This window comes from Engystomops pustulosus, chromosome 6, assembly GCF_040894005.1.
Source record: "Engystomops pustulosus chromosome 6, aEngPut4.maternal, whole genome shotgun sequence".
Taxonomy (NCBI): Eukaryota; Metazoa; Chordata; class Amphibia; order Anura; family Leptodactylidae; genus Engystomops; species Engystomops pustulosus.
In genome coordinates this window covers 152147801-152169830 of record NC_092416.1, presented here as the reverse complement: position 1 = coordinate 152169830, position 22030 = coordinate 152147801, and the positions used below count along the sequence as shown (strand labels likewise).

Here is a 22030-nt window from a genome sequence, read left to right as displayed (position 1 = left end):
AAATATTACCTGGAGATCCTCCTGCATTACCACATCTCCAACAATTATCTGTAATAAGTCATTTGTTTTGTACCAATACCGTGGGTGTGTTATACCATCTAGGCTTTGGCAATTTAAGAGTTGTGTTTTAACACATCTGGAGAAGCGGTGTGATCGAAGTTGTGTAACTGAGAAAGCCACATAAAGGTCACATTCCCAGCCCTGAATGGAAGCTGGAGTGGCTCCAAGGTCTTGGGGTAGAAATACAGGATATAAATTATACTTCTATATATCAAACAGGGGGGTGTCTACTCTTGGTGGATGTTGTTTCAATCTGGTCCCCCTGTTGGAGGGGGGTGCGTTTTAGTACTAGTAATATGAAACGATCAAGTTGGTAGTGGTTAAAAAAATTCACAAAACTTTTAGACTGTGAAGCAAACAAAAAATTTGTTGTGAGAAAAGTCAAGCGGGTGTGTAAAGGGGCTTGAATATCCGGCCATGTGTAGGTGGGAGTGGGGGGTAACCTATTTACTATATTCTATTATATTACAGCTATACTATAACTTTTCTACTTTGACCCCTCTGATCGCTTCTGATACCTTTGTGATGCGTCTTTCATGCTTTGTTTTGCAGCTTCATTGCGCAGAATATCATGAGACTTCAGCGCCTGGGGATAACTCACATCCTGAATGCAGCCGAGGGGAACTCCTTTATGCACGTGAACACGAATACTGCCTTCTACAACGGCACAGGCATTACCTACCATGGTATTAAAGCCAACGACCGACCAAATTTTGACCTGAGCTCTTACTTTGAGGAAGCCTCTGACTTTATTGATAAGGCATTGTCACAAAAAGATGGTGAGTAGATGAAAAGTTTGTTTTAATCCGCATGAAGAAGAGTCTTCACAGAGTTGTATTAACTTCATAAAATCATAGCGACGACATAACTCATAACTCTGTCCACTTTACTAAATTACACCCTCTTTGGTGCGTAAGGTGCCCATGTCACCTATACAACGTCTAAGTGTAAAGCAGGAGCTTTCCAGACATTGGCACTTGTATCCTCGTACAGCATCTATTAGGCACGGTTTTCCCAGCAATCTTTTGGTTGCAAGCCTAATATACTCCATTATTATACTTGTGATTCAGTATACTAGTGGAAAAGTACCTTAATAGGAATGAAATGTATAGGACTGGGGTCCCCAAACTTTTTACATAGGGGGACGCACTGTCCCTCTCAGACCATTGGAGGGCCGGACTAAAGTTTAAAAATAAATAGCGGTACCTGTGACCGCATTTAATATACTGCACCCCCTTGTGAACTATTTTATATATAGACCCAATTAATTAATTGGGTCAATTAATTATTAAATATACTGGGACCCTTCTTCATTATTTACTGAATATGCTGCCCGCCCCCATTAATTACTATACTGCCCCTCATAATTAATTATTTCCTATGCTGCCCCTCATAATTAATTATTTCCTATACTGCCCCTCATAATTAATTATTTCCTATGCTGCCCCTCATAATTAATTATTTCCTATGCTGCCCCTCATAATTAATTATTTCTTATGCTGCCCCTCATAATTAATTATTTCTTATGCTGCCCCTCATAATTAATTAATTTCTATGCTGCCCCTCATAATTAATTAATTTCTATGCTGCCCCTCATAATTAATTAATTTCTATGCTGCCCCTCATAATGAATTAATTTCCTATGCTGCCCCTCATAATTATTTCCAATGCTGCCCCGCACCATTAATTATTTTCTATGCTGCCCCTCATAATTATGTCATTTAAAAAAAAAAAATAAAAACCCTGTACTCACCTAAGTCTCCCGCCACGTAATGACGTCATAGTGCGGCCGCACATCCTAGTTCATGAAGTGATGTGCGCCGGGGTTGTCTTCCGGCCACATCGCTCCAGTAATAGTGCTCGAGCCGCCATTTCCGGCCGCATCAAGCACTATACAGTGACGGGCATGAGCTTTCTGTCCGGTCGGAGGCTCCTGCTCAACTGTCAAAGGCCGCAGGGGCCTGGCGCTGGTGTGCCAAGAGACGGGGGCCGGATAGAAACGGTCCTGGTTTAGGAGCTGACCCATCGTTGCCCAACTTGGCCGCTATAAAATGGATGAAGCCTTTGGCTTCTGTCTCCATCCACATGTAGTACAGATGTCAGAGGAAGCTGAGAACAGCCAATCGCAAGGGAATTTGGTGTCTTTCTATGGAAAGGTCATAAATATTGAAGTCCTTAAAAGAAATCTACCATCAAAATGAAGCTATGGATAAACCAGGAACACTTACTCATAGACCCAGGCACAGTTACTGTGGTAATCTTCTTATATTTGTAATCCATGGCCTCCTTGCTTCCAAAAATCTACTTTTCGAATTATGCTAATGCACCAGAATGGCTTTGGGGTGTCTTACCAGAGCCCTTCAGCTTCACAGGCTGTGAAACTGTTTAATCATCCCCTTTGCTTCAGCACTTGGGGATAAAAGGGATACAAAGGTGACTGCTGTGATCTGGCAAACAGAAATCCTGTTCTCCGTAATGGGTTGAGTGGCAGGACTCTTGCTCCTCGTACCGCTCTGCCCTTTAAAGAGAACTGGACCCCCATTCTTCGGATCACGGGGTCCTGTTCTCTCGATCGTTGCGATCCCAGCAGTCGGACCAACACCAGTCACCTTATTATCCCTTATCCTGTGAATAGGGGAAACCCTTCAAAATACCCCTACACACAGCGAGCAGCACACAATTCATAATACAGAAAACAATAGCAATATAAATGTTATATGTAAAAAAGCAGGGGTACAACTTACTTGCCACATTAAGATGCAAACAGATCTGGCAATTAAGGGGTTACACTTCGGCCATTCATGCCCGTAGCAATCTTTTGCACATGACCATTCTGAGCTGTTGGACTTTACTGAGATCAATGTTTGCAAACCTGGAGAAAGGCTGTCGTCCTACAAACAAACGTTGTATAGATTGCGTCTTTCCATTCTAGGGCCTCACGCACATGGGCATAAGTGAGTAGTGGGCCACATAAAGGCCCTGTTTGCGGTCCATTTGACAGTGCCCCATTGGAAATGTGTCAGGTGACACACAGTACATCCGCCGCGCCTCAACGTAACCGGTCCTCACCGTAACCATGCACAATAGACCTCAATGGTTGTGTGCATGTACCCTTACAGAGAAACATCCCACTGTCCGGGCCCCTCACCAATATAAATCTTGTTTGTGGGGCACATGGATCAGATTACTATGTGACATTGGAGCAGAAGACTTCCTACATCTTCCTACTTCTGCAGGAGATTCTGTTCTGAGGCAGAAAACCTCTTTAGTTTCTCCAGTGTGACCTCTATGTGCTCTCAGGTAGGTTACATAATACACAAGATGTTTTATAGGATTATTGCCCCATGCTAGGAACATTCCCACATTACAGGTAGTTCTGGTGCCCCCACCGTATGACCTAGTTTTCGGGAACGAGCACAATAGGAAGTCATTCCTCTTGTAGAATTTTGAACAATAAGAAGAAACTGTGTCAGTGTGTGTGAGAGTCTTTATTCTGGGTTATTTTTTTCTAAGTAGATTTCTATCGATGAGATGACACATGAGGAGATGGCGTTTTCTCCTTGGTTAATTAGTCACAGAAATGAAGATAGTTGGTCAATTAGGAATATTGTACTATGGCTGCTTGTCAGTATAGATAACAATTTGGAGATACTCAAGTTACTTGAGAATAGAAGTTGATTTTGTGTATGTGGCACTGTTACAATTGCTTTTAGTTAGTATCTGCTCACTGTACAGGGGATTGGGGTAAAAAATTTCAAAAAAGCCAAGGTTTAGACCACAGAAAAAAAATGGTGGTCTAGGGTAAAGAAAGAGACCAAGCATTATAACCTTTAGGCAGCAGGTTCTGTGATTTCAATCATATCTTTATTATTTCAGATCATTATTTCTGGGAGATTCCCATTTTAATCTGTATGCAAATGAGGCAGTTGGTGCTGCTATTGCTGCCTGGACCAGTACCCTTTCCATTAGATAAGCAGGACATTAGTCTGCTGAGAACCATAGGGTGACACTGGAAGAAGAGGGAATTACATGGGAATAACAGTGCTCCAGGTGCACCAACTGCCTCATTAGCATACTGATTAAATTGGAAATATCTTGGCATAATGGACAGAAATGGAAATCACAGAACGCTTCTCTATAACATGCTGACTGCAGATTATAACACTTGGTGGAGGTGTTGCACTCCCTTGAAGTCCCTGCTAGTTTTTCATAATCTCCTTTTCCTTGAACTAAGGAAGAATATATTTTACTTGTAGAATAATTATTCGGATTCCATTAGGACTTTGGGATTATCTCCCATTCATCGGTGATAGAGCAGGGTTACACTAAGAAGATTTTTCTTCAACAAGACAAAAATTGATAATACGTTATCATGATAAGTATGGATAGTCAATAGCCCTTCAGCTCCTGGTGCCTCCATTGCTGTGTTCCCCTCCCCTATTGGGATCCATTTGTCTCTGTCTTCTACAGAGACATGTTATGACATGAGCTACACTTCTATCTACACTGCTTTGAACGGGAACTGCATGTCTCTGACTTGCAGTGCTGCTTCCCTTAAAAATTCAGTGACTGTTTTGGGAAAACTCTAAAATAGAACAGCAGGGACAGAATAAAACTTTATTTTACATTACCTTGCTCCCTACCAGCAGCATGTGGTGAGTCCCGGGGAGGAGAGCTGCAGCCTGTGTCTCAGTCTCCTCTTCTCCTCACTCAACCAGCTCCCTCCCCTCTTCCTGTCATGTGCATTGAACAGGCAGGGAAAGATGGGGGATGGTGTGCACGTGTGACTGCACCCTTACAGGCACACTGGCTTCAGCATGGCCCCTCCCAATTTGATATTGGAACTTGTCTGCAGGGGTAATTTTTGTATTCGGTGGCTTAAGGGTCACAACTTAATTTTATTTATAGATATATATATTACACTCACCAGCCACTTTATTAGGTACACCATGCTAGTAACGGGTTGGACCCCCTTTTGCCTTCAGAACTGCCTCAATTCTTCGTGGCATAGATTCAACAAGGTGCTGGAAGCATTCCTCAGAGATTTTGGTCCATATTGACATGATGGCATCACACAGTTGCCGCAGATTTGTCGGCTGCACATCCATGATGCGAATCTCCCGTTCCACCACATCCCAAAGATGCTCTATTGGACTGAGATCTGGTGACTGTGGAGGCCATTTGAGTACAGTGAACTCATTGTCATGTTCAAGAAACCAGTCTGAGATGATTCCAGCTTTATGACATGGCGCATTATCCTGCTGAAAGTAGCCATCAGATGTTGGGTACATTGTGGTCAGAAAGGGATGGACATGGTCAGCAACAATACTCAGGTAGGCTGTGGCATTGCAACGATGCTCAATTGGTACCAAGGGGCCCAAAGAGTGCCAAGAAAATATTCCCCACACCATGACACCACCACCACCAGCCTGAACCGTTGATACAAGGCAGGATGGATCCATGCTTTCATGTTGTTGACGCCAAATTCTGACCCTACCATCCGAATGTCGCAGCAGAAATCGAGACTCATCAGACCAGGAAACGTTTTTTCCAATCTTCTACTGTCCAATTTCGATGAGCTTGTGCAAATTGTAGCCTCAGTTTCCTGTTCTTAGCTAAAAGGAGTGGCACCCGGTGTGGTCTTCTGCTGCTGTAGCCCATCTGCCTCAAAGTTCGATGTACTGTGCGTTCAGAGATGCTCTTCTGCCTACCTTGGTTGTAACGGGTGGCGATTTGAGTCACTGTTGTTTTTCTATCAGCTCGAACCAGTCTGCCCATTCTCCTCTGACCTCTGGCATCAACAAGGCATTTCCGCCCACAGAACTGCCGCTCACTGGATGTTTTTTCTTTTTCGGACCATTCTCTGTAAACCCTAGAGATGGTTGTGCGTGAAAATCCCAGTAGATCAGCAGTTTCTGAAATACTCAGACCAGCCCTTCTGGCACCAACAACCATGCCACGTTCAAAGGCCTCAAATCACCTTTCTTCCCCATACTGATGCTCGGTTTGAACTGCAGGAGATTGTCTTGACCATGTCTACATGCCTAAATGCACTGAGTTGCCGCCATGTGATTGGCTGATTAGAAATTAAGTGTTAATGAGCAGTTGGACAGGTGTACCTAATAAAGTGGCCGGTGAGTGTATATATAGTGTGTGAATTTTTTCTTTAAAGCTATATTTCCCCCATGAGGTCATAAATGACCCCTGGCAGACATTTTCACTTTTTTTTTTTTTTTTTTTTAATTTTTAAGAATTTTACATATTTAAAAGGGGTGTTATAGCCAAATGAAATAACGTATACATCCTACAATCTGCTAAATAAGGGTCAAGTCATGTTACCCAGTAATGATATTTTATAAAAAAAATGTGTCAAATATCGAACTCCTTTCCTGCCCAGAGCGAATAGATATTCTTCCTATTGTACGGTGAGACATAACGCTGTGCCATGCTTCATTTCCCGCCAGTATCAAGCTGCTGCCTATATGTCTCTGCCAGGATCACTTCTACCCATAAACTATATCTCTGCATCCTATATAAAACGTGGGAATTGATTTCCATTTTTTTCCACTTTTCATTTCCCGAGCGTTCACACCAAGTCCGGATGGCAGAGAAGGGAGACATTTATAGAATTAGCATTCCTTCATCTCTGTTCTCAGTCAACCATGAAATGTAGCTGTGGCGGAGAATTGAATTTCAGTCTGCGCCCTTATAAGTTTTGTGTAGAAGTCATTCTAACTGGTTATGATGGGATTTATAGTGCGGCAGGAGAAGATATCCCTGCTGCTTACTAAATTCACGGTGTATTATGGATTAACAAAGGGTTTTATGGTTTTGGAGTTTTATGGACACCAGCATTTACAGATAAAGGGTTCTTTTACTCTGTCATTTTAATAACTTGGATTTTTATTAATTGTGATTAAAGTTTTTCAATTATTGGGCACACATATAACATAGCGACACAATGGGGGATATCTATCAGGACTACTGTGCCACGTCAGTGGCGTAGAAACCCTGAAATAATCACAAATGTTAGCTTTACGGAAGGGGGGCGTGTAGGAGGGTGAAGTGGAAGGGCCGGACAGGGGGTGGGCACAGACGAGGTGGAGTGGGTCGGTGTGGGGCGTTCCTGTACCCGCGCCTGCGCACTCTCTGCAGCAGGCAAAGTGGAAACTGGCCGGTTGTGTTTATTTCTAGATAATCGCTGCGCAGGGCCCCACCACATACATCAAGAAACCGGAGCCTCTTGAAGTATCTGACTGCGACAGATGCTCGGTAGGGCTATCAAACACCGACACGTGATAACTAACGCCCAAATAACTTCATGAAAATTTGTATAATAGCTTTCGGAACAAAAAACTGTACAGAGATAAAATGTGTGCAGGGAATATTGCTCAAGATTAACAAATGGAGTGTTAGTAGAAGAGAGTCACATCTCTACGTGGATAACAAGTTGGGATGCTGTAATTCGGGAACTGAAATGCAAGTTGTCAAACAAGCTTTAGAAGGCACTCTAGTCTCATGTGATCAGGTCGGAGACGTCTTCTGTGTTTTATTACACAATTTTACAGTGAACACAATCCTTCAGATTAGCTATGGGTCAGTGTTCTGCCATTGAAGTAGCAATAAAGTATAAACCCCACCTTCATCGTGTAGGCAGAGCCAGATTATCACCTATATCCTCATCACAGTCATAGTCCTCCTCCATCCCCCCCCCCCCCCCATAGGATCATGAACCTTGTCGCTTACTGATATACTATGCTGTGATTTAAACATTTTGGTGGGATGACCTCAGATGACCTGTAGTAGACTTAATCCAGTAACATAATCAGATCCCAGTCAAAACATCTTCAAACCATTCTGCACAAATATACATATAGAAAGCATTTGGATGGATAAACAGCAGTCCCTTTTTACTCTGCCTCCATCTGCTCGCATTTAATTAATGGGTTATCTGAGTACAGAACTGCAGATCCAGCAGAATCCAGAGCAGGTACATTGTGTAGTGTGGATTTACAGTGATTAATATATGCATTGTTTACTGGATTCCAAGGCAGGTGATAACTAACCTAAAGTTTAAAGGGAACCTATCACCAGAGGGCTATTTTTAGCATTGGAAAGGTTCCTACCCACACAACACAGAATATTGCACACATGTTTTTAAAAAGCTGGGCATTATATGCTTTTTGAAATAAAAAAAATTTCCTGGCTCCTTGCCAGTCGAAGGTGCGGTGAGCCTCCTCACTGTGGATACCGGAGGAAGAGGACTCACCGCGCAAGTGTGTGAATAGCTTCCTTTGGAGAGCCGACGTCATCAGGGGGAGGGGGAGGATGTGGGAGGGGATAGTAATGCGAATTTGCAAATATTCAAAGGAGCAGTTGAACATTTGGGATTTGAAATGCCTTTCCCCTTTTTCCTGGGACTCGGCTGAAGATTCTGGAAGGGAGCCAGGTAAAGTTTGATATAGTTTATTTCAGAAAGTATATAACACAGCTTTTCTAAAAATGTGTGCAATATACTGTATTGTTTCTGTGGGAACACTATTGGAATAACGGCAATTTAATGAATGAGGTGAATTTGTTGTTAGTTTGTACATGACCTCCATTGGAAACACAACTTTCCAGCCTTGTTTCCGCCACCTTTGTATCACATTTACTTTTCTTTTAGGCATACTAATATACCTAACTCTTTGCAGTACATGATCTGTTAGTTTCATGATGCCTCAGCAAGACATCACATTTTAGAAACCAAGTCACCTCTGCTAGCTTGGATGCAATTTTTTTTTCTCTGTGTTCTCTGTAACATAAGTATACAGTCAGGGAGGCTGAAATGTCAACTCCTTATTTATAACTGTGTGCCAGGAACCTGTTAAAGCCTTAAATTTCCATAGATTCAAGTAAAGAAAGTGTGTCGGATTCACATTGCCATCCCTAAGCGATTAATAGAGATAGAAGGTAAAGAAAAGTTTAGTTAAACTTCAGTGAGATAAAGTTGCCAAGTCCATTTAAATAACATTTTTAAGCAGTTTTCTGGACCCTACTTTGAACAGGATTTTTGACCCAATACTGTTCGTAATAATATTAATCAGGCAGTGGGGGACCCCTGGCACCCCGAGTCGATCATTTTTACACATCGTTACCCTGGTTTCAGAGGAGTCAGTTTCATAGAGTATTGGCTCTAGCTTTATAGCAGGTGCCACTATCATTGAAGTGAAGAAGAGCTGCAGCCAGATACAGAATCACTATAGATGGAGCGATCTTCTTGGACATTTTCTCAGGCCATGGTGGGGGGAAAAAAGCGCATTTATATACCGTATTTTTCGGACTATAAGGCACACGTAAAATCCTTTGATTTTCTCAGAAATCAAAGGTGCGCCTTATAGTCCGGTGCGCCTTATATATGAACCGTACTTACAGACAACAGCTGCCTTGAAGTGTGCACAGGTCTGCCACCTGTTGGTCATTCATCCTTATAGTCAGGTGCGCCTTATAATCCAGTAAGCCTTATATATGAACCTAGATGTTTTAGCATGCATTTAAAGATGGTGCCTTTTATAGTCCGAAAAATACGGTAAGTGGCAATTGTTGTACCCCTAACAGTCAACTATTAAAGGGGTCCTTTAAAATATTGAATAAGGGATTAACATATGAGTGCAGGGTTGTATAAGTTGGTCTTGCTGATCTGCTCTGAACCTCTGGGAGCTGTGCTACATTGACTTCTATGGGACTCTCGAATCGGCATACAGCACTGACCAAACCCATAAGTCCCTATGCTATGGAGTCGCCCAGGGGAACTTGCGATCCCTCATTCTGCTGATTTACGGGGGGGGGCCTAACAATCATGCTATACTATGATGAGGGGATAAATATAATATAGGACACAACCCTTTCATTGGCCTTTCCTATGGATAGGCGAGTTGTGGTTTTAGAATGACCTAAATATGGAGAAGGAATGGATTTCAGCCTTTACTACTACTACTACACCTTCCCAGTATTATAAATTAACATTTTCATAAATGGCCAAACGAACAGATTTTTACAATTTCTAACCTCCTCACTGTCTTTGTCAACTGTGTGATTTCATTTATCACTTCCTTTGGCTACTACTTCACTGGATGAAGGCTAATGTCTTCCCCATCTGCCCGGCCATCTGTACGTGCTTATAATGTGCTATTGTAAGGAAAATGAAGAGGTTGTGCCAGCACAATATATAACACTGGCGTGATGAATGGACAGCTAAGTGCCATGTCTTGGTCAGATGGTCGCTGGGAGTGTGGAGCGGCATAGTCTGCGGAGAGTGCCATCAGCTCCAGATGTTTAATACTGAAGAGACTGGATTATAGATAACCTAGAACCAGATTCATGAGTACGGGAATTCTTTACTGGAGTTACTTTTTTTTTTCTAAAAACGATGAAGCACTTATTAATGAATCTCTCCTCACTTCACTTAAATGGTGCTGAGGAAAGTACTGCCCCAGATCAACACTGTCAAGCTGTTGGACACATTCTGATCTGATACCATTCACTTATCCTAGGAGTGGGGAAATAATATAAAAATTATAAAATGCAAAATTCCTGGAAAACTCCTTTAAAGAGGACTTGTCATCCGAATATTGGCTCGGGGAGCTGCTTACTAAAGTAAGCAGCTCCCTACCCCTACCAAGCTAGCCAGTGTTAAGTTAGCAGCTCCCTGAGCCAATATTTGGGTAACAGGTCCTCTTTACGCAGTGACCCAAACCTATTGGGATGTGGTCCCCCTGTTCCACCTAATAGATTTGACTGAAAGCTCTCAAATGTGTTATGAATATGTTAGTATTCATCCTACTTTGCTACAACTAGGTTACAAGGCCTCTCCGAGTGCGGTAGCTTCAGGTACAGGTGGCAGCAGGTGGGTCAAAAGATGGTAGTGCAAGGAGCAAAGGAATCGGAGAGAGATTGTTTAGGCAGGCAGAGATTTAGTAGAGTCAAGAAACAGGCCAAAGGTTAGGACAGACCACGTAGATTTGTAGTCAAATGAATAAGGGTTAGATATGGGGCAAAATACAGATTCATAGTCAAGCACATGCCAAGAAGACAGGACCTTTGCTGAAAACTATTAGGCAAGGAAACTTCAAGAACCTTTCAGTTGTAGAAAGCTTCTTTTATTATACTGATTGTTGGATCAAGACTAGTTGGCAGGAATCGGGGCATGGACATGTGCTCACCCGAAAGGCCAGGATACTTTCAGACATGGGATCTAACCCCATGGCTTTGTCTTTAAAGGTGGGAGTAGGAGGATGTTGACTGGACAAACCATGTAACTATATTTTACTCTGAAATGCTTTGGCATTTTTAAGAAAATATAATTTAAAAATCAGCCAGGGTTGGCGAGATTTGTCCTGGTGGATGGTGCCTTCTGACACCTTTATCCCTGGGTCAATTTAATTGACAGGTCTGCTGAGCGAATAGTGTATATAGCCGTCAATCATGCTGAACCTAGTGAAGAAATGCCAGAAGGGAGCTGCCCCTGGATACCTCTCTCATTTTATACAATGGTTGTATTGGAATGGTGGCTACTCATGGTTGCTCATGGCCCAGAAGCCTGAATGCCCAGACAAATGTTTCTAAAGCTTTTCCAGTCCAGTGTGAGAGGACTTTTGCTCCCCAGGCCTCACCCTCTAAAGCTGGCCACTTGAGAAAAGTGTTGCCCATGTCAGCCGGCATTCCTTTAAAAAATGTGTGATTCTTGGAAGCTGCTTTCAAAATTTAGTTGTCTTTTTGGCAAATCTCTGATTTAGGCTACATTCACACACATGTATGGGGGACGTCTATACGGCCGATATACGTCCCCCATACACTCCTATGGGCTCACGGCCCTGTACGTGCGGCACCGTACCGCTCCGTAGCACGGGAAAAGATAGGACATGCACTGTATCTCCCTATGGAGAGGGGTGGGGGTGAGCAGCACTCATCCCCTGCTCCTCTCCACAGCGCCGATGTATGGCGACAGCGGGCATACATCGTGTGAATGTAGCCTAAGTCAGTAAAAAAAATGAGTTTCGCGGAATGATCTCCTGAATGTGGCCAGTTATTTGTCATTTTCTACAAACTCAATGTATTAGTTTCTTTCTTCCCCCTCCTACAAATGGCTCCATGATCGTGCAGTTAGGTTGGATATGTTTGGGGTCGGATTCTTCATGTGGCCGATTCCACCACCATCATTCACCAGCATCCCGACTGATAATTATCTAGTCTTTATGGCTACTATCATTTACTCCAGCTCTGGAGGTTCCAGGGAGGATCTAAAGGGACACCTTTTCAAATTAACATCCCCTCTATCCCCAGATATAGTGCTGCGAGGAGACCCCCAGCCATTCGAATTATTTTGGAGCGTAATAATAACATGCCATATTTGATGTATTTAGTGTCTGTTGATCCAGGGAGTTATTCTGACTGCCATGTTAGGGGTTGATCATTAATTTTTCCCTACTTTGGGCCAATTGGCATCAGACTTGCAGGGTTTTTTCCTTCCTTTCTATCAACTTAACTTTTACTATTTGCACTAAAATTCTGTTCTTGCCACCTACTGAAACTGTCAATATCAAACCAAAACCTTACTCAAAGAATGGTAGTTAAAAAGGAGCAGTCTTACATAGTCAGTCAGATGTTGAGCCTCAGGATCTATAGTCATGGTCGAGAACCAAGAGGGGTCCTGTGGTCATAAAATTACCCTGGTCATAAATTGTCCCTATGATCCCATCAAGCTCCCACCCTGACAAGGACAGTGCACATGTTGTCCATGACCATGTGCACTGGATTGCCCTATTTGCATAAACCATATGTGCTTCCCTTCCCTATGCGTTTCTTCACCCGTTCCATTAATTCATCAGAATAGAATTTAAAGAGAACCCGTCATACAAAATAACCCCCCTAAACTAAATATATTTTCATAAACTGCCATTAGAGAGCATTGCCTCTATCCCTTCATTGTCCCTCTACATGCCTGTAAACCTAAGCAATGAGGTCCTAAAGCTGTATGCAAATGACCTGTGAGATGTCCAATGAGTCATTAGCATATTCAAGCTGTCCACTCTATTCATGAGTGGGAGGCACAGCCACACCCCCAGTGCATGACTGACAGCCTGTATAATGATGTGAGGCTGTATAATGATGTGCTTCCTGGTGCTGGTGGCCACGCCCCCTGCAGCCTGTGTGTGCATGTGTGTGTGTTTAGGAGAGATACAGCAGCTCCATGTTACAGCAGAACATGTCAGATTCATGTGTACCTGATGTCTGTGTCTCTCACCTGTATATTAGGAGGATGCAGCATGTCAGCAGATGCAGGACACACACTAGCCATGCTTTACTATACATTACACACAGACATGAGCAGGGGGAGGAGAGGGGAGGGGTGACATCACTGCCTCTGACCATGTGACCAGCCTCATTTACATGATAAAGAATAGATGATTTTACAATGAATAATGTATGAAATAACTAGATAAAGGCTGGGATGGATCCTTGTGAGCTGCTCCAACAGGTAGAGGTGACAGGACTAGTGACACAGACCTGATGACAGGTGTCCTTTAAATGCAAATAGTTAAAGTTAAGTTTTATAAGCCGGTACCTTGCTTTTGAGACTTGCTAGAGAGGTGTGGGTACTCCTAATTGTTTTTACAATTAAGAGAGATTTGTCTTTTTTGGATTCCTTTGGATCAACACTGTATAATGTAGTAATTAATTGGTTGCAATTGATGGACTGATCATTTTTTATGACATTATTTACGTTAATACTTCTTTATGTATTATTGTAAAATTTGATGACTTTTGACATCTAGCCAATTTTTTGTTAGGGGTATGTCTTACTGGGGCTTCAGTTCATAAAAGTGGACATGACTTAAGTTGTGATAGCAGAATTGTATAACAATTTTCAGATGTAAACCAAGCCAATTAGTATGAGACTTATTTGCATCTAATGTTTCGAGATTTCATCTACCATGCTGTGCCTTGTGGGAATTGGGATGACCACAGATCAGGAATAGTTGTCACCATGTGTCACGTGTCCATTACTTTCCAGAGTATAACTTCAGCACATACTGTAGATGGAGACTTCAATATCTTTCTCTCTCTGCAGGCGTGGGCACTATCTGGGTAGAGCTATGTGCACCGGTAGGTAGCATTTTGCTTTGAATTATCCGATTTCGGAAGTTTTTTTTTTTCTGTCGCTATTTAATGAGATAAAACTGAACTGAGAAGATTCTAACCTTTCTAAAAGACAACTTCAGAGGGTAAATCTGCATAGAGAGGAATGTGTCACCCTGCCTCATTACGTCGTGTTGGCATAGCGGAGATTGCAGCGGGGTCCTGGATCATTTGCAGAGCAGGCATACATTAGGAGCGTTTACGCGACGGAGCATTTGCATTTTCCACACTCGTCTCTTCCTCTCGCTGCCTTTGACTCTTGTTAGAATCCTATTATAGACTTGAGTCTTCAGTTTGAAGCTTATAACCTATGTAGGATCCATTTTATTAAATGGGGCAATTTTTGGAGTTTTATCAGTACGGCTGAACATCGGCTGCATATAAATGATAGCGACGCGGTTTGTGATGTACTCTCTGTAAAGTTTTGTTGGAATAGTTTGACTTGTGAATTATCTACAGTGAAATGAGAGCTCGACGCATATAATGATCAATAGGCGTCACTTCAAGGGAGCCAACTGGAAGACAGAAGCTTCTAACTTTTCCCTCGAGTGGAGCGGAGATAAAATAAGGCAGAAGTTGTGAACCACAAAGTAAGGTGCAATTCATGTGGGTTAATAGAATAGAGATGATATTACTGTGGTTATATTTACATTGGTTTTTGCATACTTTTTTGGTTTTAAAAATTAGAGAAACAGCCTATGCTATCTTTGGTACTGAAACCGCATCGACTGGTTGCACCCTGAATTGATTTGGGGTCAATCTGTGGAAATGACCTGCTGACCAGCCAGGAAATTCTACCACCAGGGTTTCCACTTTTGGAATAACTTTTGACCAAAATTAGCAGCTTGAGCAGTCATAGGATAATGGAAACGAAAGCCGTGTATGTGAGTCCATTGAAATACATAGAAACAGCGCCTATCTTACTACCAAAAAACTGTAGCTTTTTTTCTTAAGGATTTGCTCCACAATATCAGATTGGTTGGGGACATACACCACCCCCACAGATCAGCCATTCTGAATAGCTGATAAACAGACAATAGAAATCTCATAGGTCATGACTTGCAGATGTATAAAGCAGGGAAAATATTTCAAAAAGATTACAAAAAAAACCCCAACACTTCTTTTCCAATGGAAATAAGAGTCAATACAGATGGTTCTGTTCACAATCCCAGATATTCAAAGCATCCGTCCATGCTTCACCCAAAATTAGGAGTCAATCCAGGAGTCTTAAACCGACCACATAGTGAAGACCAGTAGGTAATAAAGTATTACAGTCTTTAACTATACTCACAAAATATGTAAAACCAATCCTTGTATCTCAAAATCAGTACATACATCCAGCTAAACTTTCCCAGGACCGTTTCGCGCTAGGAGCGCTTTTTCAGGTCTGTGACCTGAAAAAGCGCTCCTAGCGCGAAACGGTCCGTCGTTTGTGGTGTGTCCGGTACCTCTCTACCTGATCCAACCGGCTGAAATAAACCTTCACGTTGTGGTGAGTGACCCGTCTCTCCTTCGTTATTTACTATTGTATTTGCTGCTGAGGGGTATTATGGGAGCCACACACCTGTATTGAAATTGTACTTCTAAAGAAGTATTTGTGCAGGGTTCTGGTATTTGGTGCCCCTGGGGAGGTATTTTGCACTGTGTTATTTTTCTTGGCTAAGAAGTGTTATGTATATATATGATATGCATAGTTTGGCGATCATCATCGATTGGAAAAATGACTTTACAATATCAACTAAATTATCTCAGCAAGAGATTTCCCCAGAAGTACAATTAATTCCATCTTTTTCATGTGTATGTTCTCCATAACAACCATAGTTCAATGATTGTTTATGGACTTGCCAAATGTCACTGCGAGAGTCGTTACGGCCTCCAAAATGGAAAAGTAATTGTCACATTAAATAAACATTAACAAAATGACAACATTTATATGAAACGCACAATTCAGCTACGGAGACGACCGTAAGCAGTCATCTTCATTGCCAAAAAAATGATGTCCCCGATATGTTTTTTTTCTTTTTCTTTTTACAGTACTTGTATTTTCCCCTCTGCAAAGTGTGAACATCAGCAATAATTAAATTCCAGGCTTGACAGGTCAATTTACTTGCTGTTTATTGCTGCGGTTGCAAGTGGCAGGCACATCCCAGCGATGTTTTCCGTTTGGGAATCTGACTCTGGAGTGTGGATTCATTTTCTGATATCGAGACGAGTTAGAACTTGCTGTGCCAGTTCAGCTTATTGAAATGCAGGTGTTGGAGGCATCGTATATATTCCAAAATATTTGCTTAGCCCTTAGTGACTGCCGAATTGGGGCTCTGAGGGTATTTCTTCTGATGCGGCAACTTTCTATGGCGGTGGATTGGAAGAAGATTGAAGGACGTGGCGCCCAGCAGAAGCCGGTGCTCAGCAGTGTCTTCACTGCCCAGAACCGGCACGACTGCCCAAGAACTCCAATCCAGTGTGTATGGAGAGGGCTTATGGTTTGAGCCCTTTTCATACAGACCAGGTGTTTGCTGAATATTGCATCAAACACCAACCTTTAACATCTGCAATGGGTGTTGGCACCGATCACAAATATGAAGCCTTTACAAGCGCCGGCATTTGTGCACCGCATTCTGGCTGTGATCGTTCTTCCCCATGACGTAATGACGTCTGTCTGCACAAGATTTCAAGCATTATAATTTTTCTAGATCTGCTACAATGTGCCAGTGGCACACAGGGCTGTGGAGTCTGCGTAGGAATAAATGGACCCACTCCAAAAATATATGATAAATTATTATAATAAAACATAAATATATAATTAGTTCACTGCTTAATATGTTTTTAATTAGAATTTGTGGAAATTATGGAATGTCCTATAAATGTCGTAGGCTCTTCGTTCAGATGCACTTTTTGCTCATGCTCAGTAGTGAAGCTCCTCCCTTACAGATCAGAGGGGAAATAACGCACTTATCATAGAACTGCTAGAGTAATCAAAAAAGGTGGATTAGGCAGGATTGTCCAGTGTATGTTCTCGCTGTACACTGCTTTATGTTTTTGTTTGCTTTTCCTCTGTAGAGGTTAGCTGCTCTGATGGATCATATATGCTATACAGAGAATATGAGGAGAAAACCATCTCAAATTCTGAAATACATTAAAGGGGTATTCCCACGAAGACAAATTTTTTAAGTATACTTAGGATAACAAAATAACACATTCTCTTAGTCACTGTTATTAACAAAAATACAGCAGTTCACAGATCTAATTGCAACCTGTCTCTATCAGATTTGGTCTTTACAATTTGGCTGCCACTGAATCCAACCGTAAATCTTCTGACTATGGTCAGATTATTATTACAGGATCAGCACAGGCACTTCCTGCAACCGGCACCAGGCAGAGACTTTCTCTACAAGCTACAGGCAGATAAGGTCTTTATCCAGGGGAGGGGGGCATATAGCAGAGCTGACTGTGTGTGTGTTATCGGTGAGTTAGTAGAGAGAGTGTCATTGTGTTTTATACCCATCTCATGGATCTCATCATCTCTCTTTTCCTATGTGTCAGATACTAGAGAACAGATACAACAAAAATTGAAATATCAAACGGTCATAAGTATTCAGCCCCTTTGCTCAGTATTGAATAGAGGCAGCTTTGGAGCTGGTACAGCCAGGAGTTTTCTTGGGAAGATGCTACAAGTTTCTCACACTTGGATATGGGGATCCTCTTCCTTGCAGATCCTCTCCAGTTCCCTTAGTTTGGATGGTGAACGTTGGTGGAAGCCATTTTCAAGTCTCTCCAGAGATGCTAAATTGGGTTTAGATTCAGGCTCGTGCTGGGCCAGTCACGAATGGTCACGGAAATGTTCTGAAGTCACTGCCTTGTTATTTTAGCTGTGTGGTCTGAAATTTAGCCGAAATTCTCATAGACTTTTGTGTCCTCTTCTTTCAGGTCGCGTCTTTGTCCACTGCCGAGAGGGTTACAGCCGCTCCCCCACGTTGGTCATTGCTTACCTCATGCTGCGTCACAAGATGGACGTCAAGACCGCGGTTGCTACAGTGAGGCAGAAGAGGGAGATTGGCCCCAATGATGGTTTCCTGAAGCAGCTATGCCAGCTTAATGAAAAACTGGCGTCAGAGGGCAAACTCAAGTGTTGATCGTAGCTCCGAGCTATAGCATTTAACCTACAAGTACAATGTGTTCCCACAGCAGGGATTTCAATGTGAAACTGTCCTCTAAACACCATGTAGGCAGCCATTTTTGTTGCTATTCTGTTATAGTTCCAAAGCCATTGTGAGGCATTAGGCACCTCATGGCTCGCTGGTGTGACTAGTTCCTAGTGTATTTATAGCCCGGCTTATAAAATGGATGCCTTCACTGATGTGGGTACGAGGTGGGTTTCGTTCTAAAAGCAACAAACATACCCAGGAAGGGATCTCCCAGTGGTTCAATGTTCCCGACATAGTTGAGCTGCCAAATATTTTAGGCTTTACTTTTTTAGAGTTAAAACAAACCATTTTTGATTTGGTTTATTTTTTAAAGTGTGATATTTGTTAGAACCAAAAAAATCTGTATAAACAGCCCCCATGCCTGAGGAGCAATCCATCCCCAGTCTGTTTCATTGTGATCAGCATGACCCATTGCCTTCTGACACTTTTTGCTCACTGTCATATAACTATCGACGTTTGCCTTTTATGTTCTACTTGTACCTTTTTACGATGATATTTTTGGGTCTATGTATCAAAGCAGTTTATGGTGTTTATGTTAAAGGGAATCGGTCATCAGTTTTGACCATAAGAAACTGCTGACAGTGCTAGGTATAGCCTGGAGAACCTTTTAACCTTACCCTTTGTGTGAGTAGTAAGCAACAGAAGGACTATGAAAAGTGAATTTTTAATCCAGGTTTAATAAGTCTTTAAGGAGGATCTTTCAGCCTGAAGGGCTTTCTGCTCTTTGTAATAATCGGTTGCACTGCCCCTCCCCTCTCCTCTGAGTGACTGCTGTAAATATCCAACCAAGATCCTGATACAGCTCCTACTCCTAGCAGAGGGGAGGGGCTGTGGTCCAGCACAGTACAGGGAGCAGAAAGCTCTTCAGGCTGATAGACCCACCCAGAGCACTTACAGGAGCCGCAGAGCTGGATTATAACCTCACTTTTCACAGTCCTGACACTTATAACAACATATATAAAGGTAAGGTTACACAGATCTCCTGGGACACTACCTAACATTGTCTGTAGCTTTGCATGGTCAAAACTGCTGACAGATTCCTTTCAAGGGATTAATCCCACAAGTTGTATATTAAAACAATAAGGAGCAGATCAAAATCTCTGTCCACACACTAAATTACAATGTACACATTAAGCTACAGAAGTATTTAGATCCTCTGATACTAAATGTCTGGATCATACGGAGCAAGTAGTGCAGCAAAAACATAAAAGTTGTAAAAACATAATAAAAGGGCTTTTATATGAAACATATGTTTTTTATCTAAAGGTTACCCAACCTTTCAGAAACCTTGAAGACGTCAGTAGTACATTCTGTTTACATGAGAAATACCAGTATTTCCGCCCATTATATAAAACTTGTATTTTTCATTTTCTAGTAGTTTTCTCACCTGCAGGATGTGGTGAATGGAGACCTAGCTGCTGTGACTCCTAAGCATTGATGTATTCTCAGTCAGCTTCTGTCTAGTTTTTGGTACACTCACACATCCAAATAAGATAAGTGATGCCTCACAGTCCTGAAATCTGCCTCATACAGGATTTTAACCTGTAGCACTTATGTTTTTTCAACAACAATGAAAAAGATCCGCTCAGATCAAACAAAACTGACACCTCCCAACGATGGGAGGAGCATTTTGGTATGAATTTTCCAGGAGGAAAATCTCGTCCAAAATCCACAGTTCAAATGTACATATTTTCTTCTGTAATTTTCATTTATGGAAAGTTTTTTTTTAAGACCTTAGTGACCATCAAAAATTCCACCTTATCCCCTCCTGTGTCACGTACTCCTAATCTTATGCCTCTTGTTTCAGAGATTTTAGAATTTATATTTCTTAGTTTTACTGTGATTTTTGTACATTTCTTGTCTTTGTATTTTAAGTTTTTTTTAAAAATCAATTTATTCTATTGACCTTTGGTAATTAAGATACAATATTTGTTGTAATGTTAAAAAAAAATTAAAGATTTTTTTATTTTTGTTGTTTAAAAGATTATCTCCAGAGTACAACTACTGTTCTGAGTTATAAGCCTAGAGTATACTTGGCCTATAGAAGCGGATTACACAATGTAGAACCTCATTTATAAGTTACGGTATACAAAGTTTTCTTTGTAGTTTTAATAGAGAAAAAAATAGAGAAACGTGGAAAGTCATTCAGTAGGAGTTTACTACCACCTGCTCGATACAATAAGCAAAAACGGTCTCCTCTTGCCATGGTTGTATCAACCAAGTCCTAAAACATAAGTGATAATGGATCCAAAAATAGATTTTGGTGTCAGCTTGTAAAACGATAAGTAATAATAACTGTGTGATGGGAACCTCCCATCACAGCAGGGATGTCATTTTTAGTTGGTGTCAGTTTTTAAATAGCCTATGCTATGCTGATTTTCAAAATGCCTTTATCAGCAATTTGAATAATTTCACATTACTTGGCTCCCTGCCAGCAGTGCGTGGTGAGTCCTGGGGGAGGGGCAGCTGCATCCTGTGTCTCCTCGTGCATTCTTCCTCTCCTCCATACCAACCCCCTCTGTCACCTGCCTGACTGACACAGGCTGCAGCTGCCCTCTCCCTGAGGATTCACCACATGCTGCTGACAGGCAGCCAGGTAATGTGAATTAAACTTATATAAAGCAGTGAAATGATTCAGAATGCTGACAAAGGCGTTTTTTAAATCAGCATAGCACAGGCTATTGGAACTTGTCACCAGCTTAATATCACATTCCTAGTAACTGGTTCCCTTCTAGACAAAGCTGGAGCAGTTTTGATTGGATAATAGAGTTGTCACTCAAGAGTAGGGGGGAGGGATGTGGAGCATCTAGTGCAAACAGCACAAGGCACTACACATGATGGCACCACCCAGAGGACACTTGTGACTAGCAAGCAAAGTTTCTGAATTCTTCTATTTCTGGCTTTCCTTAGTTTGATGCCCATTGGCTAGCGGATGACTGGATGCTTTTGATAGATGGCCATTGATTATTTCTCTATGTAAGTCCCCAGTATATGAGGGCTGGCCGCACCTTTGCACAGTATATTTCTTACCTCAGTGCTTGCACAATGCAAGTCTATAATCAACCACTCACACCCTGGAAAATGAGGAATAACCGGACGGCCTGGGAAACCGCGTTCCGCATTGTTTTGATACATAGACTTCTTATAACCTTTTTGCAGTAATTGTATTCATTTTGTAATTGTCTTATCTTGATGGCTGTAACCTGTCTTTTTTTTTTTAATTGTATTTCATTTATAAAACGGGTGCCTACAGATTTTCAGCATATATAGGTAAAGGTGAATCCAATGGTTTATATGCAATGAAATGTCCCACACCTGCCTGTGTATGTCCACCTACGTGTTTTGTGTCAATAAATAACCAATAACCAATGACAAGTAGTATGTGCCATTTCTTTATGACTCACTTAAAGGAAATCTACCATCAAAATCCATCATGATAAACCAGGGACACTTACTCATAGATCCAGGCACCATGACTGTGGTAATCTTATATTTTATGTTAATGAAATAACATACATAACATGCTGCAGATTCACAGCCTGTTACATTCTGAAAGTGCCCTCCCCCCCTACCCTCCCCTACCACTG

At 41.9% G+C, this 22030-nt stretch overlaps 1 protein-coding gene across 1 annotated transcript in view; it reads left to right on the top strand.

Moving 5' to 3' along the window:
- The window catches only part of DUSP3 (dual specificity phosphatase 3), a 41356-nt gene extending 19538 nt beyond the window's left edge, over positions 1–21818 (top strand). The window contains exons 2-3 of the mRNA XM_072111813.1: positions 613–839; positions 18166–21818. Of these exons, the coding sequence (XP_071967914.1) occupies positions 613–839; positions 18166–18371 (433 nt within the window). The 3' untranslated portion in view covers positions 18372–21818. The remainder of the gene's footprint in view (positions 1–612; positions 840–18165) is intronic.
- Positions 21819–22030: the final 212 nt, after the last annotated feature.